Source organism: Hemitrygon akajei, chromosome 11 (assembly GCF_048418815.1).
Source record: "Hemitrygon akajei chromosome 11, sHemAka1.3, whole genome shotgun sequence".
NCBI classification, from domain to species: Eukaryota; Metazoa; Chordata; class Chondrichthyes; order Myliobatiformes; family Dasyatidae; genus Hemitrygon; species Hemitrygon akajei.
In genome coordinates this window covers 115942321-115968418 of record NC_133134.1, presented here as the reverse complement: position 1 = coordinate 115968418, position 26098 = coordinate 115942321, and the positions used below count along the sequence as shown (strand labels likewise).

The 26098-nt window shown below is 37.4% G+C and overlaps 1 protein-coding gene and 1 long non-coding RNA gene across 7 annotated transcripts in view; both read right to left on the bottom strand.

Annotated features, from left to right (window-relative positions):
- Positions 1 to 26098, bottom strand: part of pcif1 (phosphorylated CTD interacting factor 1) — a 127373-nt gene that overhangs the window by 82586 nt on the left and 18689 nt on the right. For all 6 annotated transcript variants that reach the window (XR_012100841.1, XM_073061558.1, XM_073061562.1 and 3 more), the window contains one exon: positions 25573 to 25697. Coding sequence is in view for 5 of the 6 variants with exons in the window: in XM_073061558.1 (XP_072917659.1) it covers positions 25573 to 25697 (125 nt within the window). In the remaining variant the exon portion in view is untranslated. The remainder of the gene's footprint in view (positions 1 to 25572; positions 25698 to 26098) is intronic.
- Positions 546 to 14803, bottom strand: LOC140735947 (uncharacterized). The gene is made up of 3 exons (XR_012100846.1): positions 9700 to 14803; positions 9063 to 9185; positions 546 to 6364 (listed from the first exon to the last, which is right to left on the bottom strand). It is a non-coding gene; the product is annotated as an uncharacterized lncRNA (long non-coding RNA).

Here is a 26098-nt window from a genome sequence, read left to right as displayed (position 1 = left end):
GTCTTTGCACTTCTCTCTAACTACCTGCCTCCCTTTCAATTCTTCATATGTATATAGTTATTTATTCATCTCTGCCATCAACTTGTGGGGCAAGCTTCAGAAATGAAATTGCTAAATTAAAAAAATGCTTGTAGCATGTCTAGATTATCTCAGGGTGGATAACGAGTTGAATATCTGTGCTCAGAGCACTACTCATGAATTTTGAAGTATGGTCAATACAAGTACAGATTTTTATTTCTGTATTTACATATTCGAAACAGGGTGTGGTGCAACCTGTGTTCTGCAAGACTGGAGTTCCACGGACCAGTAAAGGGAGTGAGACATAGCAAAATAACAGCTACCATCAGTTGTAGGAATTTCACATTTTTTAAAAAATTTAAGATTATATAACACCAATTGTAAAATTCTTGAAGAGCAATTGATTGTAAGGTAAAGGATCAGAAAGTTTATGATTTTTTCAACACCTTTCCCGAGCACTAAATAAAATGATAAAGATGCACACAGAAAATCCTACTATAAAAAAGATGCTGGCTTTGCCACAAAGTTTTCCCTTGTTACTTTTTATTAGTTTTTTTTAATACATTTTCTACATCGCTACAGATAAAAAAACCCAGATCGAAATGAAGAACATTAATAGTGCAAAAATAAACACACAATAATATAATACAAAAGAAGATAATTGAGAAAGCACCCAAATTGAAGATATGTAAAATTAGTATCCTCCCCAAGCCCCGCAACAAAAAAGAACTCCAGACCAACCACAACACAATCTAGAGAGTATACATCAGGACATTCAAACCCCCAAAACTGTAAATACACTTAGCAACAGAAGATATTAATGCCTACTACCAACAAAAAAGGAGCTGAAAGCAAGGGACCGAAAAAAAAACCTTAGTTAAGAGGAAGGTTATGAAAATACTCAATAAAAGGTCCCCAGACCTTATGGAACTTTGTATCCGAATTAAGAACTGAATAATGAATTTTTTCAAGGTCTAAGCAGGACATAATATCATTAAGCCATTGAGCATGCGTGGGCGAGGCAACATCCCTCCATCTAAGGAGGATTAAACGTCTAGCCAGGAGAGAAGCAAAAGATAATATTCGACACTTAGTCGAACTCAGACGTAAATCTGTCTCACCCAAAAAAACGAACAAAGCAATTAAAGGGTTAGGTTCTAGGTGGTGATTCAGAATACAAGATAACGTTATGAAGACGTCTTTCCAAAATTTCTCCAAGCTAGGACAAAACCAGTACATATGAATGAGAGAGGCCTCGCCCCTTTTGCATTTATCACAGAGAGGACTAATGTTAGGGTAAAATCGGGATAGTTTAGAATTAGACATATGGGCTCTATGAACAATCTTAAACTGTAAAAGGCAATGGCGAGCACAAAGAGAGGTTGAATTAACCGATTTGAGAATTGAATCCCAAGTCTCATCAGATAAGGAGATATTTAAATCATGCTCCCAAGCCATTCTAATTTTATCCACAGGGGCACGCTGTAAGGATGCTAATTTATCACGAATAAATGATATTAAACCTTTACCTAGTGGATTAATAGAAAGAAAGAAATCCATAACATTTTTCTCAGGCATTTCAGGGAAGTTAGAAATTAAAGGATTAATAAAGTGTCTAATTTGGAGATATCTAAAAAAATGAGCATTGGGCAGATTGAACTTAGCAGAGAGCTGTTGAAAAGATGCGAAGCGATTATCAATAAAAAGATCTTCAAAATGTCTAATGCCCTTCCTTTACCAATCATGGAATGCTGAATCATACGTAGTAGGTAAAAAAAGGTGATTATGTAAGATAGGGCTAGAAAAGGAAAAACCATGGAAACCATAAAACTTCCTAAACTGAGCCCATATACGCAAAGTGTGTCTAACAAGAGGATTAATAATTAATCTGGACAAACTACTAGGAAGTACAGAGCCAAGAAGTGCAGAGATAGATAAATCTTTATTGGAACTCAACTCCATTACCACCCAATTAGGGCACTCGGGTTGGCCATGGAAAAAAGACCAAAAGGTAGCACAACGTATATTGGCTGCCCAATAATATAAACGAAAGTTAGGTAAAGCCATGCCACCCTCTTTTTTAGATTTTTGGAGATAAACTTTATTAGTTCTAGAGCGCTTATTCTTCCACAGATATGACAACATAATAGAGTCTAAGGAATCAAAAAAAGATTTAGGAATAAAAATTGGGATTGATTGAAATAAATATAAAAGTTTAGGGAGAACATACATTTTAACAACATTGATACGACCTACCAAAGACATAGATAGAGGTGACCACTGTAACAGACTCTGTTTTATAGTATAAAAAGATTGGCAAAATTTTCACGAAAGAGATCTTTAAACTTCCTTGTGACTGTAATCCCAAGATAAGTAAACTGATTATGAACTACTTTAAAAGGGAGATCACGAAATGTTAATTCTTGTGCTTCTTTATTAATTGGGAAAAGTTCGCTCTTATGTAAATTAAGTTTATAGCCAGAGAACTGGCTAAACTGATCAAGAAGTGAAAACATTGGAGGTAAGGATGTAGACGGATTTGAAAGAAAAAGTAATAAGTCATCAGCATAAAGAGAAACTCTATGCTGAACACCCCCTCTCCAAATCCAGGTCAATTCAGGACAATTTCGAAATGCTATCGCCAAAGGTTCTATAGCCAAATCAAAGAGAAAGGGACTTAAAGGGCATCCCTGGCGGGTGCCATGTTTGAGGTTAAATAACTGGGATTTCTGAAAATTAGTCAAAACAGAGGCAGTAGGACACAAATACAGCAATTTGATCCAAGAGATAAAACTTTGACCGAAGTCAAATTTTTCTAAAACTGCAAAAAGGTAGTTCCACTCTATACGATCAAATGCTTTCTCCGCATCGAGGGAAATAACACATTCAGGAATCCCAGCTGGAGGTGAATATAAAATGTTAAATAAACGCCGAATGTTAAAAAAAGGAAGACGATTTTTAATAAAACCAGTTTGATCATCAGAAATAATAGAGGGGATAACAGTTTCTAATCTATAAGCCAAAACTTTGGCCAAGATTTTAACATCAACATTGAGCAAAGAAATCGGCCTATACGAGGAACACTCTGTTGGGTCTTTACCCTTTTTTAATAAAAGAATAATAGATGCCTCATTAAAAGAGGGTGGCAATTTACCGTAATTAAACGAGTCAGATAATACTGAGAATAACTGAGAGGAAAGAAGTGAAGAGAATGATTTATAAAATTCTACGGGGAACCCATCAGGTCCAGGAGATTTCCCTGAAGACAATGCAGAAATTGCAAAAGATATTTCTTCTGATGAAATAGGCGCATTAAGTTTGGCTTTAAAATCAGATGAAAGCGAAGGAATATTCAGAATATTTAAAAAGTGATCAACAGAGATATTGTCATTCAAAGATTCAGAGGAATAAAGTCGAGAATAGAAATTTTTAAATGCGTCATTGATTTCTAAGTGATCCGATGTAAAGTCTCCATTCTCCTTCCGGATCTTTGTAATATGTTGTTTGGCTTTGGAACGTCTCAGCTGATTGGCTAGAAATTTACCAGATTTGTCACCATGAATATAGAAGTGACTCTTACTTTCAAGAAGCTGGCGTTCGACAGGTTAAGTAGACAGAAGATTAAATTTAGTTTGAAGTTCTACACGCTTCTTGTTTAATTCAGGATTCTTAGTTTGAGCATACAGTTGATCCAATTCTTTAATCTGATTAATGAGGTCTAATCGATCTGCACAGGACTTTCTATTAAGATTTGCTGTATAGGAGATTATTTGACCCCTCAAATATGCTTTCATGGCATCCCAGACAATCTGGGATGACATTTCAGATGATGTATTGGTGTTAAAATAAAAGGTTATCTGATCCTTAATAAATTTTAGAAAATCATCATCCGATAATAAAGTCGAGTCAAAACGCCAGTGTTTATTCCTCTGAGGGAGACCAGGAAAATTTAAAGACAAAGTAATTGGGGCATGGTCAGAAATCAGTATACTCTGATAGTCACAAGAATAGACAAATGGAATAAGTTGATTATCGAGTAAAAAGTAGTCAATTCTAGTAAAGGTATGGTGAAGTGAAAAAAAAGAGTAGTCTCTCTCAGTGGGATGAAGGAAACGCCATATATCAGAGATACCATAATTAGAGAGAAAAGAGTGAATAGCTAAGGCAGATTTAGTAAGTAGTCTAGTAACAGAGGATGATCGATCCAAATTAGGATCTAACCAACAATTGAAATCGCCACCCAGTATAAGAGAGTATGAGTTTAAATCTGGTAGCGAGGAGAAAAAACGTTCAAAAAAATTAACATCATCAAAATTGGGAGCATACAGGTTTGCTAGTACAACTTTAGTATTGTATAATTTACCAGAAACAATAATAAAATGGCCATTTGTATCAGATATCTTATTATGGCGTTCAAAAGGAATATTTGAATTAATAAGGATGGAGACTTTGGCAGCAAAGGATGAATGAAAATGCTGACCCGCCCACTTTGACAGAAGCCGAGAATTATCAATACTACGAATATGAGTTTCTTGAAGGAAAGCAATGTCAGCTTTGAGTTGTTTAATATGCGAGAAGACCTTCCTTCTTTTAACAGGATGATTCAATCCCTTTACATTCCAGCTAACAAATTTAAGTGAATTAACCATTATCAATTGTTAGTGCATAGAAGGTAGCAGGCATATAAAAAATCAAGCAGTACAATAACAGTCTGGGAACAAAAATGTAAACATAGATCCGTAGAATCAAAACAGAGACATGTCCTGAATAACAAAGGAAAACAAAAGAAACAGTGAGTAGTGTTGGAACTGGAGAACCCACCCACTCCTCACAACCCAAAATTAGATGGCTACCTAAAAAAGCAGCTAGCTCTACCAAAAAAATTAACCCAAGTATGACTTCAGGTTCTGTGTCGTTAACAAAAGTTCCGTATAAATAATATAGCAAATAATAACTAATTTATGCACTAGAAAACAGAATTATAAATAGGAACAACTTCAACAGAAGTATAAAACTTAATACAAAGAAAATCAGAAGAAAACTAAAACTAACCTACCCGTGAAAAATTATAAAAGATTAAAAGAAAAAAAAAGGGAGGGAGAAAAGGGGGAAATTATAAAATTCAAAGAGAGTCCTTATCAACCATTTACAGGAAAAAAAAGCAAAACTTAAACTATGAATCAACCAACAGGGAGGCCTTCAATAAAAACTCCAAACCTCCAAAACAAGTTAAAGACAATTGTAGTTCTCTATAGATAAGGTTATACAAAAATAAAATAGATTACACAGGTGAAGTCTAAAAGTTCGCAGGGAAACATTAAACTTAAATTATCTATTTAGAAAAAACGCACCAAGCCCAGGGAGAGATTGACTACAGCCCTTAGAGTTTCAATAGATAATGACTGAATTATTCAAGTAAAGTCTGAGTTCGGAAAAGATAGTTTTACTTCGAGAAGTACTTATCAACCATTTTAGAAGGTCAGGCCAGTTCCGAAGAAGACGAGGTGGCTGGGAGACTTCCAACAAACGCCTCAGCCTCCTTCACTGATTTAAACCACTTATAATCTCCAGTAGTAAGCGTAATTCGAAGATCGGCTGGGTTTCGAAGAGAGGGTCTGAATCCGCGATCAAAAAGCACTTTCATTACACCTTTAAACTCAGCACGCATCTTCAGAACCTGGGGGGCAAAATCCTCCACAAAACGAATGACTGTATTTTGAAAGGCAAAAGTACCTCTGCGGCGTGCCTCCATCATCAAACGGTTTTTCACCTGGTATTGATGAAAGCATAAAATATTCGGCCGTGGGCGGGAACCCAGAATTGCTCGAGGAACATAGATCCTGTGTGCCCTTTCAAGCTCAGGTGGAGTCGGAAAAAATTCTTTCCCGAAAATCTCACAGAGAAACTTGGAAAAAATTCAACGGGAGAGTCCTTTTCAGTGGCCTCTGGCAAACCAAGAATTCCTGGATTGCAACGTCTGCTCCGATTTTCAAGATCCACCATTTTGGAAAAAAGTTTACTATTCTTCTTCTCTAGGTTGGAGCAGAGAGTTTCAAGATATTGAACACGGCGTTTTAAATCTTCAGAAGTTACGTCAATGCGAGATAAATGTTCAGCATGATCATCCACTCTAGCATTAATCTGATCCAGTTTGACATTCAGCTGGTTGAAAGAAGTTCTAAATTCAGTTCTAAAATCCATTAAAGTATCTTGTCGATGTTCCAGAACAGCGAGAATGTCAGCCGGCAAAGCCGTAGAAGTTTCCTTTTTCCCGGTTTTAGTACTTTTGGTAGCCATTATAAGATAGATGTGTTCGCAGGCAGGTAGAAGAGAACTAATAAAATACCTAAGGTTTAAGAAGGGAGACACATAGTGCAAAGGTAAGAAGAATAACGGAGCAAAAGTTCGGAGCAACTAAACAATTGCCATCTTACCGGAAGTCCCCCCTTGTTACTTTTTAAGAGTTAACTGAAGGTCTCATTTTACATACTACCTTTAAAAAGTTAACCACAACAGAAATTTGAATAACTTAATGACATTCCACCTAATCAAAAACAGCATTCTATAGATAAAGCAAACAGCATCGAAACCAGTGATTCACAAGACTGGAGTTTCACTCTTTCCATGTTGTGACAATGAATGATTTTAAAGTATGCATACTTAGCAGAGATAGGTCATATGATTGAACACTGCTGCAACAACTACCTCTCGCTCAACATCAGCAAAACTAAAGAGATGATTGTTCATTTCAAGAAGGGGAAGGGGGGGGCAACATGTGCCAGTCTACACGGGGGAAACTGGCAGTGTAGAGATGCAGCACGTTTAAATTCCTGGGGTATAACACACTGGATGACCAGCTCTGGGTTCAACCCATAGATGGAATCATAAGGAAAGCACACAAGTATCTACTTTCTCAGAGGATTAAGGAGGTTCAGCTAGTCATCGAACACTCCACCAAACTTCTACAGTTATACTGTTGAAAGTATCCTGACTGGTTACATTATGGCACAGAAAATTAAATGCACAAGAACTTGAGAAGCTACCCAAATTAGTAGAACTTGCCCAATACATCATGGACACCTTCCTCCTTACCATCGATAGTATCTACAGGAGGCACTGCCTCAAAAAGGCAACATCTTTTCCCAAAGACCCCCACCACCCTGGCCATGCCATTTTCTCACAGTTCAAGAATACAGAACACAGGCAAGAGCTGCAGAAGCTTGTAGTCTGAATCCACCAGGTTCAAGAATAGCTACTTCCCTTCAACCACTGGGTTCTTGAACCAACCAAAAAACCCTAACCACCGCAGTTTAGAAATACAAAGACTAAAATTTTGCACTAAAATGAACTTTGTTGTTTATTTTTGTTCTAATTATGTTCTTCCTTGTAAAACACTGTGTATAATTTATGTTAAATATATGTTTGTTATGAACGTTGCTCAGATGATGCTTTGTGCCTGTGATACCACTGCAATTAAGTTTTTTTTTATTGTGGCTGTCCATACGTGTACTTGTGCATATGACAAAAACTCACTTTGACTTTAAAAATCACAAATAATGCAGTAAAATTACAGATGGTGTCAATTAGACCTTCAAGCCCAGGTGGCAGAAAATACAAAAGGAATCCAGGGATAAGCAAGGGCAACAAAAGGCCTGGTATTGACTGAACCAGTTAATGAGGCTGGTGAAATTTCTCCTCTTCTAGGTTTTCTCTGCTAGACTCTTCAGGATCCAAATGTTCTCATGTATTCTACCTAAAAAGCCTTAGGAGTATTTTATCACTGAATTGTCATTTACAATTAATAAAAATTAGAATCATGAAAGCCGAAACATTGCAGATGCTGGCAATCTGGAAATACTCAATAGGTTAAGCAGCATGTGAAGAAAAAGAAACTGGAAATGTCCTCATTGACAGTTTAATGAGGACACAGAGCAAGAGGAAAGGAGAACATAAACAAAAAAGGACCATAAATACTCTGAACTGAGACAACAAAAAACATATTTTTGAACTGTAAAATGAAGAGCCGCAAGAAATGTTGGGGTCAGGCAGAGCTAACAGAGAAAGAAAATCTGAGCTAACATTATAGAAACATAGAAAACCTACAGCACAATACAGGCCCTTCGGCCCACAAAGTTGAGCCGAACATTTCCCTACTTTATTTTTCTAAGCTCCATGTACCTATCCAAAAGTCTCTTAAAAGACCCAATTGTATCTGCCTCCACCACTGTTGCTGGCAGCCCATTCCATGCACTCACCATTCTCTTCATAAAAATCTTATGCCTGTCATCTCCTCTGTACCTACTCCCAAGCACCTTAAACCTGTGTCCTCTTGTGGCAACCATTTCAGCCCTGGGAAAAAGTCTCTGACTATCCACACGATCAATGCCTCTCATCATCTTATACACCTCTATCAGGTCACCTCTCATCCTTCGTCGCTCCAAGGAGAAAAGGCCAAGTTCACTCAAACTATTCTCATAAGGTATGCTCCCCAATCCAGGCAACATCCTTGTAAATCTCTTCTGCACCCTTTCTATGGTTTCCACATCCTTCCTGTAGTGAGGAGATCAGAACTGAGCACAGTACTCTAAGTGGGTTCTATGGGCATATGATAGGAAGACTGTAAGGATCTGGACAGAAAATAAACCGCTGTTCCTCAGCTTGCTGAATCTTGCTAAACAACGCAAGAGGCCACAGACAGATATGTCAGAGTGGGAATAGGATAGTGAATTAAAATAGCAAGCACCAAGAAACTGAAGTTCATCCATGTGGTCTGAGTACTGGATGCCACTTTATAGACACCTATCTAAATTTGGCTTCTCAATGTAGGGGTGACCATAAAATGACTAAATGAAATATATTGGAAGAAGGCCTTACCTTCTACATGATTTTACAATCTTTTTATACCTTCATCCCACACTAAGATGGACTAAGGGTTCTCTCTTACTTTCTTGAAAAGACAATAAGTTGACCTCTACTAGCGCAAACATTTGCCACTGGCTAAACTTATTCACAAACTGAATAACAACTCCTTCAACTCCACTCACCTCCAAATCAAAGTTGTAGTCATGGGAATTCACATGAGCTCAAACTGCACCCATCTTTTCAAGCCCCTTTTCTGGTTCATCAATGATAGCATTGGTGCTGATTTCTGCACAGAACTACTTTTGCTGCAAATGTAAACATTGCTCTCATTATCAAATGGTCAGTTTCATTTTCTTCCTTTCCCTTTCAAGGGACAGGTTAACAACAAACATCAATTACAAGCCCGCAGACTTACAATTTTCTCAACTACATTTGCACTCACCGCACCTCCTACTCCATGCACCCAGTTCCTCTTATCTCTGCTTTATCTGCTTGATGATGAGACTTACCACATGTACCTCTGTGTGGCCTTTTTCCTTCCTTTTACCGTAATTGATGGCTCCTTTGACTACATCTCAGTTCCCACCTTCCATTCTCCTGCACAGGTTACAGCTCCCCAAGTCCTTACTTTTTGTATCAACAACTTCTGCATTAAACATTCAAAAATTCTACCACCAGTTTCCTATCACAAGAAATTTTCCCCAGTACACACACCTTCCCCTTAGCATTCCGAAGGAACTAAGTCTGCTCTTCCATCTTTACCAAATAGTTTTCCCATACAACTACAGTAGATGCAGCACAAATCATCTTGCCACCCACCATCAAGGATTCCAGCTGAAGCAGTGATTCAGTGTACTTCTTCCAAAGCAATGTATTGTAGAATGTGCGTAATAGGGTCTCTTATACACCAGAAATACCAAACACAAATTGGGTGACTTCTTTGCAGAACGCCGGTGTTCAATCCTTCAGCTTGAGCCCGAGCTTCTTGTTTCCTGTCATCTTGGCATCTTGTTAGCATAATGCTTTGCAGTGGCAGTAACTGAGATTCAATTCCCACCACGGTCCAGTTTCCTCTCATATACATTTCAAAGGTGTACAGGTAGTAAATCGTGGTCATGCTATGCTGGTATTGGAATTGTGGCAACACTTGTGGGCTACCTAGGGCACTAGTGGGCTGTGTTGGTCATTGATGCAAACTTTGCACTTCACTGTATTTTTCGATGTACACATGACAAATAAAGCTAAACTTCTTTATCTCTCTCTGATCTATCTGCACTGTTATAGCTGACAAGTTCTGCTATGGATTTCCTATCTGTAATATTGACTCAGTTATTCTTTCTTTCTTAGTGCCTCCTGAATTGCTGGACATTTTCTACAGCTCTGCATTTTGTAACTCCTACATTCCTCTGCCTGAGTTTCCCATTCTGTCTTCATTAACCTATAATTACATGGCTACACTTGACAACCCAAACTTCACCTTATTTGAGATATTCCCTTTGCCCTAACCATCTATTTCCTCATCCCATCTTTGACTTGAGACATTAACTTTGTTTCTCTTCCCATAGTAGAGGAAGCAGCATCTGTGTGTTTCCAGCATTTTCTGTTTTTATTTAATACAAATCAGAGTTGACAATATTGATGGATCTTCAAGATCCATTCAACTGACATTCATATAAAGCTGGCACAGGAGAGAAGGGTTTCTTTGCAGAATTTATCTGATACTCTGGAAAAATTGAGATATGATTAGTTTCAATGAAAGTGAGAGGTTTCTTACAAAAAGACCGAAATAGACAAGATTTCTGTCCCAGGCTGCATTTATACACTGAGCAATTATACATTCTAGAGCTAAGAAAACCCAAAGAAAATATATACTGTATATTACCATTCCAGCATCTCCCACACAAAGGCAAGGTAATGGGTAATCTACATTTAGAAGAGATTTGCCCATCGCAATCAATTCCATTTTTTCCTTGCAATCTCAGTTAGGTCCAGTCATCCCATACACAGCAACCACTTAGAATGCATGAGTTTGTTTTACTAAAAGTAATCTCAGAAGCAAAACATTTCCAGTAGCATTTAACCAATAAAATAATCTACCTTAGCATCAGAATGGATTTCCATTGGTTAATCATCTCCCTCACTTAGCATCTAGTTCTGAAAGATGAATAAATACTAGTCTCTGTTAATGGTGGAAACAATTACTTCAATACACTTCCACACTTAAGCATTCACAATTCACATAAGTAACTTGCTAATGAAATAATTCAAGTTACGTGATTCTACAAAAGTTCCATGGTTTCAAATCATAACACTGGCCCAACATTCAAATTATGAACTAAGCTTCAAGAGTCAGGATGGACCAAGACTAATTTGAGAATAATGGGACTCTTTACATTAGATAAGGGAAAAAATTACTCAGGAATTCTGCTCCTGATCATTACCTATGCTAAAAAATGTGGGCTGTAAAAACAACAGCTGAAATAGGCAAGCTAGCACATTTGTTAAATTTGAAAACAAGATAATTTTATTTATTATATTTTGTTGTGGTAATTGAACAGAATGTTCAGTAAAAAATGACAATTCCTACTTAATTAGCTTACAAAGAAATGTAGCCATGGGATATACATCTTGCCACTATTTCAACAATTAATTAATCAGCCCAAATTTATTGACTAGGACCAATTAATCAGACATGGGCTTCTCAAAGGGCAAAATATCTCAACACAAATGACAAACAAACACCAGCTGTATACAAAGACTTCCTGATAAATGAACAGAATGCAATGCAGAGCAATTCTGATAGAAACTGAAGGTTCAAAGTTATTGCGCAATAATGATATCACATAATTTAATCTAAAGAATGCTCTTAAACCTAATCAAGTCAGTATGAGACTGCAAAGGTCACATGGGCACCTTTGATACAACAACCACTTTCCTCTATTCATTTCTGCCTTTATCCACTCTTGTTCTACATTTAAGGTTGAAATCAGTTGTTTAACGTCTTCCCCCATCAGTCCACAGCCCACCATAGGATGGTAATAGTACAGGTTCCGAGGTTTTTTTGTTCCACATCAGTTTTATAATTTTGTACAAGAACTCTTAATTGCTAATAAGTCTGATTTGATCTTTAGTGTATTCATTTGTTCTATGTTCAATGTTATGGTACACGTTGAAGTCTTATGAAGTATTGCATTTCCAATCTTCCAGATGGTCCAAGTCTTTCAACCAAGCAAGTGGTTAAAGTATCGAGAGCAGATTGAGGCTGAAATTTTGTCATCACTCTGATTTTTTTCTAATTCAGACTTGCTTCAATTTAGATAGCTGGCCAATAACATAGGCCATTTTTACTTTTAAGGTACCTTCATATGTGATGGTTGCTCTGTGTACCATTTTTATTTCATTACTGCAATCTTATGTCATTTTTCCTCAGCAATAATTTTCACTCTATATTTTGTTGCACTTTTACGCAGGTTTACTATTATTTCCTTTAGCTCTCTGCAATTGCAATTATTACTTCAATATTATTTCCGAAACAAAGACAGTCAATTCTTCTTCCTCCAAATTTCATTATTCCAGTGAAGCTCTGAGGGATCTGGCAAAATTTGTTCAGTAATAAATACATAGGCTGAAAATATCGCCTTGCTGTACACCTAGTATGGTAATTAGGAATCCATTACTACTTATATTGTTGTAAAGTTCTTATACAAGACTTATGATTGTAGATTGACAACGTGCTTCTTCATTGTCGGTTTAACCTAACAAGTTTTTGTTAGTCTTTGAAATTATGACAGAAAATGGAATAAGCAAAGCAAAATTGAAATGAATCATAGAGGGATGTGCAGGATTCAAAGAGACTTTCATCACAAAAACAATAAAAATTTCTGAATCTGGAAAAGAGAACCATGAATTGTCAACTAAAGTATATGCAATAAAAGACTTGCTTACTGAAAAAGTACAATGGAAAAGCCAGATCCAGAAATAATAACACAACTAAAGAGGATGCAGAACAGAAAATAAAAACAAAACTTTAACCTTTGAGAGCAGTTGAAGAAACATGGAAGACAAACTGGCATTGAATATTTTTATGAGAATATGATGCAATAGTACTCTACTTGGCCCTTTGAGCCTGCTCCACCATTCATAAACATCATGACTGATCTCCCTCAGGTTGATTTCCTTACACTATCAAAGTTCAAAGTAAATTTATCATCGAAGTACATATATGTCACCATGCTCCACCCTGTGATTCATTTTCTTGCAGCCATACTCAATAAATCCATAACAGAATAATAACCATAATAGAATCAATGAAAGACTGCATCAACTTAGGCACTCCACTACAAGTGTGCAAAAGACAACAAACTGCAAATACAAAAAGAGAAGTAATAATAATAAATAAATTAGCAATACATATCAAGAACATAAGATGAAGAGTCCTTGAAAGTGAGTCCACAGGTTGTGAGGACATTTCAATGATGGGGCAAATGAATTTGAGTGAAGTTATTCCCCCTTTGGTTCAAGAGCCTGATGGTTAAGGGGTAACTGTTTCTGAACCCAGTAGTGTGACTCCTGAGAGTCCTGTACCTTCTTCCTGTTGGCAGCAGTGAGAAGAGAGCATCAACTGAGTGGTAGGGGGCCCTGATGATGGATGCTGTTTTCCTACAACAACGCTTTGTGTAGATGTACTCAATGGTGGGGAAGGCTTTACCCATAATGGATTGGGCTGTATCCACTACTTTTTGTGAGATTTTCCATTCAAGGGCATTGGTGTTTCCATACCAGGCTGTGATGCAGCCAGTCAAATACTCTCCACCACACATCTATAGAAGTTTGCCAAAGTTTTAGACATTATGCCAGAAATCTTCACAAACACCTAAGGAAGTAGAGATATTGCTGTGATTTCTTTGTAACTGCACTTACATGCTGGACCAAGCACAGGTGCTCCAAAATAATAACAGTGAGGAATTGAAAGTTGCGACCCTCCTCACCGCTGGTCCCCCAATGAGGACTGGCTCATGGACCTCTATTTTCCTACTCCAAGTCAATAATCAGTGCTTTGGTCTTGCTAACTTTAATCAATAGGTTGTTGATGTGGAACCACTTCAGCCTGATATTCAATGTCCTTCCTATATGCTGATTCATCACAACCTTTTATTTGGCCTACAACAGTGGTGTCATCAGCAAACTTGAATGTGGTACTGGAGCTGTGCTTAGCTACAGTCATTAAGTGTAATGCGAGAAGAGCAGGGCTAAGCACACAGCCTTGTGGTGCAACTGGGCTGATGGAGATTGTAGAGATGTTGTTGACAATCTAAACTGAGTGGGATCTGCAAGTGAGGAAATCTAGGATCCAATTTCACAACGAGGTATCGAGGCCAAGGTCTTGAAAATTATTGATTAGCTTTGAGGGAATGACGGTATTGAATGCCGAGTTGTAGTTGATAAGGTGCATGCTGATGTATGCATCCTTGCTGCCCGGATGTTCCAGGGTTGAGTGAAGAGACAATGAGATTATATCTGCTGTGGATCTGTTGCTCTGGTAGACAAATTGGAGCAGATCCAAAACTCTTCTCAGTCAGGAGTCGATATCTTTCATCACCAACCTCTCAAAACTTCTGCCATGTGCAGAAGTTCGCTGATGACACGGCCATAGTGGGGTGTGTCAGGAATGGACAGGAGGAGGACTATAGGAAACTGATACAGGACTTTGTGATATGGTGCAACTCAAACTACCTGCGTCTCAATATCACCAAGACCAAGGAGATGGTGGTGGACTTTAGGAGATCTAGGCCTCATATGGAGCCAGTGATCATTAATGGAGAATGTGTGGAGCAGGTTAAGACCTACAAGTATCTGGGAGTACAGTTAGACGAGAAGCTAGACTGGACTGCCAACACAGATGCCTTGTGCAGGAAGGCACAGAGTCGACTGTACTTCCTTAGAAGGTTGGCGTCATTCAATGTCTGTAGTGAGATGCTGAAGATGTTCTATAGGTCAGTTGTGGAGAGCGCCCTCTTCTTTGTGGTGGCGTGTTGGGGAGGAAGCATTAAGAAGAGGGACGCCTCACTTCTTAATAAGCTGGTAAGGAAGGCGGGCTCTGTCGTGGGCAAAGTACTGGAGAGTTTAACATCGGTAGCTGAGCGAAGGGCGCTGAGTAGGCTACGGTCAATTATGGATAACTCTGAACATCCTCTACATAGCACCATCCAGAGACAGAGAAGCAGTTTCAGCGACAGGTTACTATCGATGCAATGCTCCTCAGACAGGATGAAGAGGTCAATACTCCCCAAAGCCATTAGGCTTTACAATTCTACCGCCAGGACTTAAGAACTTTTTAAAAGCTATTATTAATGCTTTTTGAGATAGTGATTTAGATGCATATCATATTTTTTACTGAGTTAAGTATTGTATGTAATTAGTTTTGCTACAACAAGTGTATGGGACATTGGAAAAAAGTTGAATTTCCCCATGGGGATGAATAAAGTATCTAGCTATCTATCTATCTAAATACTTCATCACTGTGAATGTAAGTGCTGCTAGATGATAGTCATTGAGGCAGGTTTCCACATTCTTCTTAGGAACTGGTATAAGTGAAATCTGCTTGAAGCAGGTAGGTACCTTAGACTGCTGAAGTGAGAGGTTACAGATTTCAGTGAACACTCCAGCCAGTTGAACAATACAGACCTTCAGCACTTGACCAGGTATCCTCATCTGGGACCGGATGCTTTTTGTGGGTTCACCCTCCTGAAGGCTGCTCAAACGTCGGCCTCAGAGACTAAAATCACATGATCAGAGGGCTGTGGGAGTTCGTGATGATTCCACTATGTTTTGACAGTCAAAGCGAGCATAGAAAGCATCGCGCTCATCTGAAAGTGAAGCCCTGTTATCACCTATGTCGCTTGATTTTACTTCATAAGAGGTAATAGCATTCAAGCCTTGCTCAACTATTGAGCATCCCTCATTGATTCAAATTTGCCACTTCGTTCGTGAGATGGTTTTCTGGAGATCGTTCCTGGACCTATTGTAATTTTGTTGCTCACTAGACTTGAATGCCTTCGATTTGGCCCTCAGCAGATAGCGGATTTCATGGTTCATACAGGGTTTCTGGTTGGGGAAGACTCTGAATGATTTTGTGGGGACACGCTCGTCTATAACTGTTTTAATAAAGTCCATGACAACCATGGTGAATTTATTCTGATCCATAGTTGAGTCCTTGAACAAGTCCTAATCCACTAACTCTTTTTTTTAAAAACTTTTTAAATTGTGTTTTCAAGTAATTACAGAATAAAAGTGTATGAAAAAGAAAATTAATATTACCCATCCCCCCTCCCCTTAACCCCTCCCCCCTAACATCCCTATAGAAAAAAAAGAAGAAAGAAAGAAAAAAAAGAAAGAATGCCTGGATATTGGAAGATCCCCACATGCTCCATGGAGTTCGTAATAACTTTAGTATATATATTTATTTCTTTCCCCAAGTAACCAATTATTTCATCTTCGGAGCACCTATATATTTAATCCTATCTTTTGTAAATAAGGGCGCCAAATTTTCAAAAATGTTTCATATTTATCTCTTAAATTATAAGTAATTTTTTCAAGTGGAATACAGCCATAAGTTTCTTTCTTCCAACGATCTATACTTAAATATGTATCTGATTCCCAAGTAACTGCAATAGCCTTTTTGGCTACTGCCAATGCAATTTTTATAAATTCTTTCTGATATTTATTCAATTTGGATATCGGTTTTATCCCTTCAATATCACCTAGTAAAAGTAATATTGGATTATGTGGAAGTTGTATTCCAATAATTTGTTCCAATAAAACTCTTAAATTTGTCCAAAAAGGTTGAATTTTAGAACAAGTCCAAGTAGAATGTAAAAAAGTACCAATTTCTTGGTTACATCGGAAACACTGATCAGATAAATTTGGGTTTAATTTATTTATTTTTTGTGGTGTAATATATAATTGATGTAAAAAATTGTATTGCACTAATCTTAATCGGACATTTATTGTATTTGTCATACTCTCAAGACATAGTCTTGACCAATTTTTTTCTTCAATTTTAATATTCAAGTCACTTTCCCATTTTTGTCTTGACTTATGTACTCCTAGTTTAATTGCCTGTTTTTGAATCAAATTATACATACAAGAGATAAATTTTTTAATCTTTCCTTTTTGAATTAAAGTTTCTATTTCATTAGATTTCGGCAATAACATTGTTTGACCTAATTTTTCTCTTAAATAAGCCCTTAGTTGAAAGTAACAAAAAAGAGTGTTGTTTGATACTTTATATTTATTCTTTAATTGATCAAATGACATTAATATACCTTCTTCAAAACAATCTCCTATATATCTAATCCCTTTTTGAAACCAATTATATAAGAGTTGATTATCCATTGTAAAAGGAATAAGTCTATTTTGAATTAAAGATCTCTTTGCTAATAAGGATTTCTTTGTCTCATCGTCAACATTTATCTTATTCCATAAGTCAATCAAATGTTTTAATATAGGAGATTCTTTCTTTTCCCTTATCCATTTAGATTCTCATTTATATATAAAATCTTCTGGTATGTTTTCTCCTATTTTATCTAGTTCTATTCTAATCCACGCCGGTTTATCTTTCTCAAAAAAAGATGCAACTAATCCACTAACTCGAAGCAATCCCGTAGCCGCTCCGCTGCCTCCCGCAACCACCTCCATTGATCTAATCTCTGGAACTTTGCTCTTTAGTTTCTGCCTGTATACAGCCAAGTGATCAATTTACTGAAATGTAGTCTGGGCATGGAACAGTAAGTATTCCTTACCTTGGGTTTAGTATAACAGTGGTTTAGCGTGTTGGGGCCTCTGGTACTACAGGTTATATGTTGATAGTAATTGGGCAGAGATTTTCTTTAAACAAGTCTGGTTGAAGTCCCCAACTATGATTTGAAATGCGTTGGGCAGACTGTTTATTGCTTGGAGACGGCATCGTGCAGTAGCTCAAGCATTATAGCTGGTTGCTGGTGGTATGTAAACTGCGATGGAGGAGAACTCACTAGATAAATAGAACATTAGGTGTTCAATGTAAGGGGAATATGAATTCGACAAAACCGCCACATCAGAGCACCACCCACAGTTTATCATCTCCACTTTTTTGCCTTTTCCAAATCATCAGTTTGGTCCATCCTGTGAATCAAGAAGCCTTTGGGTCTGATTGCCGCATCTGGTGTGCTGGGAGTAAACCATGTCTCAGAAACACAGAGAACTCAACAATCTCTCATTTCCCTCCAATGCAGCAATCAGGTCTTCAATTTTGATCTCCAGTGACTGCACATTTGCTAACAAGATGATGGGTAGAAGGGAGTTTCATTTCTATGTTTCAGCCTGGCTTGGAGCTCCCCCTCTCACCTCATTTCTGGCCATGGCAATGAACTTTCATCTGCTTAAACATGCCGCATCTGCTTGCTTGAGAGTTAAATCTGCTGAGTCTTTCAAAAGGTCGTGATATCTGTAGTTCATTAGGTTGATTTAAAAGTACATTGCTTAAAGGGAAATTACATGCTGTATATTGCAGTGAGAGTAATTCAAAAGGGATATATTTAGTCCGTAGAACGTCACCGTGGTTCACTGGTGCCATCTTAAAGGGGCACCTTAAATCCTCATAGCCAGTGTTACGTACCCGTGACGCGTGACAGTGGTACCCTTGTCACGTGACTGGGGTTGAAGTTATACTGGACATGAGGTAATGGTGGAGTGATGTCATTTTCCCGCCAGTAGAGGTCATGTGACAGGTTTTTTTCTACAGGGTATAAAAGGAAGACCCACCCTGTCAGGTGGGGCAGTTCGTGGCTGGATTTGCCAAGATGACTTCATGTTACTGTGTGATTTAAAAGGATGACGCAGTTTAGTTAAAAATGAAGTTTTGTATAATGCCTAAAGTTTAAAAGGTCAGAGCCAACGGTTTCTTTGCTGATGGAGAGTGAAGTTTGGAAGACAGATCGAGAAGAATCGATTTTCGATGGATTGACTTCGACCTTGTGTAATCCTCATTCGGAAGGATTTCGTTGACTATTCTCGCTGTTGACCCCTGGGATGACCAGAAAGGGTTTGAGAATAGTGTGGAAGAGAGGTCAGTCACTTTAAGTTGTTATATTTAATAAAATTCGACGTGGGAGTTCGACGCTGGGAATCGAAGGACATCGACGTGGAAGAGAATTTAAATCGCTTTAAAAAGTCTCTCCTTTTAAAAGTACCGTGAGCTTTTGAACTGTCGGCATATCGTTTTAAAATACTGCTTTCATTCGGCATATCGCTTTGGAGAACTGGTTTTTTCAATACTACTTTAAAGACTGTTTGAGACTGCAAAGCTATTAAGAACTGTCTGACCAGCTGTCAGCAGCTGAGCTCGGATCATTGTTTGGGTTTGTTTACATTTGAAGGGGGTTTGTTATCAGTGTTTAATAAACGTGTTATTCGTTATAAAACCCCTTGCCTAACTCATCTATATTATTGTTGCCCGAATACGTAACATAATTATGGGGGCTACGTTCGGGATTGAATTATTTGGGTTTGGAAAGTTTTTTGAATTTTGAATCGGTGTTTTGGTAACGGGGATTGCTCGATTTTTTTTTGTTTGTTTGGCTTGTGAGTGGTATTCGGCAACGATGAATATTGATGAGTTTCTGGATTCGCCAGACGCGGATTTGTTAGCGAAGGCGAAAAAAACTGAAGTCTCTGAACTTGCGAATCGGTTGCATCTTAAAGGGATTTTGCCAACTACTTCAAAAGCTGTAATACAGAGAAAGATCGCATCACATTTTGTGGCTTCGGGTCATTTTGAAGAATCGATTTTAGAATCGTTTCCAATAAGTAATCTGGAGATGCAGTTGCAAATTGAACAAATGATGTTAGAAAGGTGTAAATTGGAAATTGAGCAAAAGCAAAGGGATTTTGAATATGCAATGGAGAAATTAAGGTCTGTAGAACAGTCTGCTGATTCTAAAAAACCGTTTGTTGCTAGCCAAGAAATTAAATTGGTCCCTCCATTTAGTGAAACAGAAGTGGAGAGATATTTTCAACATTTTGAAACTATTGCTCGGATGTCAGAGTGGCCGAAAGATAAATGGTCAGTGTTATTACAGAGTGTAATCAAAGGAAAGGCACGACACGTTTACACAGCTTTAACTGCTGCGCAAGCATTAGATTATGATATTGTGAAAGAAAATATTCTCAAATCGTATGAGTTGGTCCCAGAAGCGTACAGGGAAAAATTCAGGAGTTTGAAAAAGTCTGTGGAAAAGACTTATGTGGAATTTGCCTATGATAAAGCTATGTGTTTTGAGAGATGGGTTTCTTCTAAAAATGTAAATGAGGACTATGATACATTGAGAGAGCTGATTTTGATGGAGGAATTTAAAAGAAGCATTCCTGTTGAAGTAAGGACCTACTTAAATGAGAGGGATACTGATAAATTGCAGGACTGTGCTAGATTAGCTGATGAGTATGTTTTAATCCATAAGAATAAATTTCCTCAGGGTAGAATTTTTAAGAGGAAAAATAATATGGAGACTCAAGGTAAATCAGAAATTAAATTAGAGGTTAATGAGAGAGGTAAGGAGGAAGGAAAACCTGTGAAGGAAAGACAGTTTGGTCTTATTTGTAACTATTGTAAGAAGCCTGGCCATGTAATAGCTAACTGTTTCAAATTGAAAAAGAAAGAGAAGGAAGCAGTTCCAGATGCTTGTGTGCAACATACTAAAGCACCTGTAAAGTTACAGGGTTTGGTAAACACAAATGAGGATTTGTTAGAGTCTGACAAAGTTAGAAAGGGATATGATCATTTTATAACTGAAGGGTTTGTATCCTTGAAAGAAGGATCTACTCTGGTGCCAATAAAAATTCTTAGGGATACTGGAGCTTCTCAATCACTGATGTTAGATAGTGTGTTGAAGTTTAATGAAGAGAGTGATACTGGTGAGGTAAATTACATAAGAGGTGTTGGAAGTGATTTTATGCCTGTACGTTTACATGAAGTAAATTTAAAGTCAGGGTTAGTTACAGGATTTGTTAAGGTAGGATTACAGCATAGCTTACCTGTGAAGGGTATTTCTTTATTGTTAGGTAATGACTTGGCAGGTGGACAAGTTTTTCCTGAAGTGCATTTGACAATGGAATCAGAGGAACCAGAGGTGAATTCTAACACAGATTTTTCTTGTGTTGTGACTAGAGCTATGGCTAAAAAAATTGATGTGCAGAATGAGGTTGTTACTCATGACTGTTCAACTCAGGATTCGAGTTTTGAGGATGTGTCAGAAACTTTCTTACCTTCGTTGTTTGAACAAGATTCTGGGAGTAAGTCTGACTATGAAGATTTATCTTTGTCTCGGAAGGAGATGATAGCAGAGCAGAATAGAGATCCTGAGATTATAAAATTAAGGGAACAAGCTTTACTAGGTAGTGAAATTGAGAAGGTGTCAGTAGGATATTATTTGGAAAAAGGAGTGTTGATGAGAAAGTGGAGGTCGCCTACAATTCCTGCAAGTGAGGAATGGAATGTTGTTTATCAGGTAGTTGTTCCTAAAGTTTATCGGAATGAGATTTTGACTTTAGCTCATAGTGTGCCTTTAGGTGGACATCAAGGGGTAAGGAAAACTGTGGACAAGATTTTAAAACATTTTTACTGGCCTGGTTTAAGAAAAGATGTGGCGATGTTTTGTAAGACGTGCCATACTTGTCAAATTGTGGGTAAACCAAATCAGGTTACACCAGTAGCTCCATTACAACCTATTCCAGCATTTGGTGAACCGTTTTCTAAAGTTATTGTAGATTGTGTTGGTCCATTGCCAAAGACAAAAACTGGTTATCAGTATTTGTTGACTATCATGTGTACTTCGTCTAGGTTTCCAGAGGCAGTACCACTTAGGAATATAAAAGCTAAAACTGTGACGAAGGCTCTTATAAAATTCTTTACTTATTTTGGATTGCCTAAGGAAATACAAACTGATCAAGGTAGTAATTTTATGTCTGGATTGTTTCAACAGATAGTTTATAAATTGGGAGCTAAGCAAATTACTTCGTCTGCATACCATCCAGAATCGCAAGGTGCTTTGGAGAGGTTTCATTCTACTCTCAAGAATATGATTAGGACATATTGTGTGGAGAATGAAAGTGACTGGGATGAGAGTATAAACTTACTTTTATTTGCAGTAAGGGAATCGGTACAGGAATCTTTAGGGTTTAGTCCATTTGAACTTGTGTTTGGACATAGAGTTAGAGGACCTTTAGCTTTATTGAAGGAACAGTGGATTAGTAAGGAAGTGCATACTAATTTGTTGGACTATGTTTTGAAATTTAAGGACAGGTTACATAGAGCTTGTAGCTTAGCCAAGGAAAATTTGAAGTTGGCTCAGGAGAAAATGAAAACTTGGTATGATAAGGAAGCTAGGATGAGGATGTTTAAGCCTGGAGATAAGGTGTTGGTTTTTTTCCCAGTGCAGACAAATCCTTTACAAGCTAGATTTCATGGACCTTATGAAATTGTGTCTAGAGTTAATGATGTGGATTATGTAATAAAAACTCCAGATCGTAGAAGGTCAACACAACTTTGCCACATAAATATGATTAAACCATATTTTGGGAAACAATCTGATACTGTGACTGTTGTGGTTAGTGAGAATGAGTTGGATTTAACTGGGAACATGATAGATGATTCATCTGACTTTCATTCTAAATCTAACATTGTTTCTGTTAGGTTACCTAATTCGACTATTTTGGAAAATATGGATGAGAAATTAGCACATTTACAGCTAGAGCAGAAACAACAGATGAAGGAATTGATTTTTAAGTATAAGGATTTGTTTCCAGATGTTCCTAGAAGGACTACTATAGCTTCACATGATGTAGATGTTGGAGATGCCAAACCTATTAAACAACATCCATATAGGATGAACATGGAAAAATGTGAACTTGCTGAGAAAGAAATTGAATACATGTTAGAGAATGATATTATTAGACATTCTAACTCGAATTGGAGTTCGCCATGTGTTATGGTGCCAAAACCTGATGGTAGTATTAGGTTTTGTACAGACTATAGGAAGGTGAATGCTGTAACGAAAACAGATGCATATCCAATTCCTAGAGTAGATGATTGTGTAGATAAGGTTGGAAAAGCAAAGTTCCTTACAAAGATTGATTTATTGAAAGGGTATTGGTGTGTTCCATTAACGGACAGAGGTAGAGAGATTTCTGCATTTGTAACTCCATCTGGGTTATATGAGTATAATGTTCTTCCATTTGGGATGAAGAATGCTCCAGGTACTTTTCAGAGGATGATTAATTCTGTGATTCAGGGATTGAAAGATACTGATGCTTATATTGATGATTTAGTGACAGGAAATGATACTTGGGAAGCACACCTTATTGCGGTGGAGAAATTGTTTGAAAAGCTTTCAAAAGCTAACTTGACTATTAATTTAGCCGAGAGTGAATTTGGACATGCTACTGTGACTTACCTTGGTTATGTTGTGGGTCAAGGTAAGGTAGCTCCTGTTCAGGCAAAAGTTCAGGCAATTTTGGAAATTCCCACTCCAACGGGGAAAAAAAACTCTCAGAAGGTTTTTGGGAATGGTAGGATATTATCGAAAATTTTGTAAGAATTTTGCTAATGTTGCCCTTCCATTAACTAATCTTCTGCAGAAGAATGTGAAGTTTGTATGGACAGTGTTTTGTCAGGAAGCATTTGAAAAATTGAAAACAATGATATGTGAACAACCTGTGCTTAAGGCACCTGACTTTGAAAAACCTTTTTCATTAGCTGTGGATGCTAGTGATGAAGCTGCGGGAGCAGTATTGATGCAAAGGAATGAGGGTGATGAGGTTGATCATCCAGTAGCTTACTTTTCTAAGAAATTTAATAAGCATCAAAGAAACTATTCAACAATAGAGAAAGAATTGTTATCTCTTGTTTTAGCTTTGGAATATTTTGAGGTATATGTTGGTACAACTCAAAAACCACTTATTGTTTACACTGATCATAATCCGTTAGTTTTTCTGAGTAAGATGAAAAACAAAAACAGAAGATTGTTAAATTGGAGTTTGATGTTACAAGAGTACAATATTGTGATAACTCATATTAAAGGTAAAGATAATGTGGTTGCTGATTGTCTATCTCGATGTTGAATGTTTTTTTTTTGGAGTGGTTTTTTTTTTATTGTAACACTCCTACTGTATTGTATATTGTGTATGTTATATGATTTATACATTTGTTTTTTTTTGTAAGTAATTGTTAAAAATTTTTGTTCTTGACAGACCAAAAATGTTTTTTTTGGAGGGAGGTGTTACGTACCCGTGACGCGTGACAGTGGTACCCTTGTCACGTGACTGGGGTTGAAGTTATACTGGACATGAGGTAATGGTGGAGTGATGTCATTTTCCCGCCAGTAGAGGTCATGTGACAGGTTTTTTTCTACAGGGTATAAAAGGAAGACCCACCCTGTCAGGTGGGGCAGTTCGTGGCTGGATTTGCCAAGATGACTTCATGTTACTGTGTGATTTAAAAGGATGACGCAGTTTAGTTAAAAATGAAGTTTTGTATAATGCCTAAAGTTTAAAAGGTCAGAGCCAACGGTTTCTTTGCTGATGGAGAGTGAAGTTTGGAAGACAGATCGAGAAGAATCGATTTTCGATGGATTGACTTCGACCTTGTGTAATCCTCATTCGGAAGGATTTCGTTGACTATTCTCGCTGTTGACCCCTGGGATGACCAGAAAGGGTTTGAGAATAGTGTGGAAGAGAGGTCAGTCACTTTAAGTTGTTATATTTAATAAAATTCGACGTGGGAGTTCGACGCTGGGAATCGAAGGACATCGACGTGGAAGAGAATTTAAATCGCTTTAAAAAGTCTCTCCTTTTAAAAGTACCGTGAGCTTTTGAACTGTCGGCATATCGTTTTAAAATACTGCTTTCATTCGGCATATCGCTTTGGAGAACTGGTTTTTTCAATACTACTTTAAAGACTGTTTGAGACTGCAAAGCTATTAAGAACTGTCTGACCAGCTGTCAGCAGCTGAGCTCGGATCATTGTTTGGGTTTGTTTACATTTGAAGGGGGTTTGTTATCAGTGTTTAATAAACGTGTTATTCGTTATAAAACCCCTTGCCTAACTCATCTATATTATTGTTGCCCGAATACGTAACACCAGTTACAGAATACTTGCAGAACAAGAGAAATACAGTCATTCATAAAGTTTTTTAAAAATCTACAAAATTAGATAATCTAATGATTACAGTAAAAAATTAATAATAGTTTCTATAAAAATGGAATCAAAACTAACATAACAACTATCAATTATTACCTATTAGAATATTTGAGGCTTGTGTTTGTTTGCAGCATTCTGGAACAAGCTGGATTCAGATCATGAAGAATCACCATGGAGCAAATATTTGGTTTTAATCACTTTATAACATCCTACCAAAATTCACAAGTCTTACTGTTAATATTAAACACAATAAATACCAAGTGCAGAGAGGCAACGATTCTTCATTTACCAGTACTTATTAACAGTGGACCCAATCAGGGAAGATAACTAATTACAAACTCACCTGCAAACAATACACTTTGCATTAGCATTATGCCCTCCTGAGTCTTTGAGGCTAAAAACGGGAGAGTAATGGTTTGACCAAGACTTACATGATGCAGGTTAAGAATTTGGTTACTTACAATGATGTCATGCTGTCCAAACACAGGCATTTCCCACAGTGACTGATTGGTAAACTTATTGAAGTAATATGGCCTGTTTTCTCTCCTACTCCAACACTTTGACCATCCTGCCTGCACCAGCTCATCTGAAAAGAATACACTCAAGGTTAAAATTAATTAAAAATGAAGTGAAATGAACTGTCAATGACACATAAAATTTACTTTAACCAAAGATTAGTCAAGGTGAGGTCATGCCATCTTGTTTTTACCAGGTTAGCTAAGAATTTGAAAATAGTGCTGTATTCAACTTAATGAAGTGCCAGATGCAATGAGATTAAAGTTTTAAAGCTTGTCTAGCAAACTGAAGTATAGTAGATTGGACATGCATCCTCCATTCTATTCCTCTGCCAATTTTCATTCTACCCCTCTGGAGACTTTTGTGATTGCACAAAGCTCATATTCACTCATGTACAGGACTGTACATGAGTGTAATGGACTACAAGCACGAAGTATACTGCAGATGCTGTGTTCAAATCAAAACGTTCAA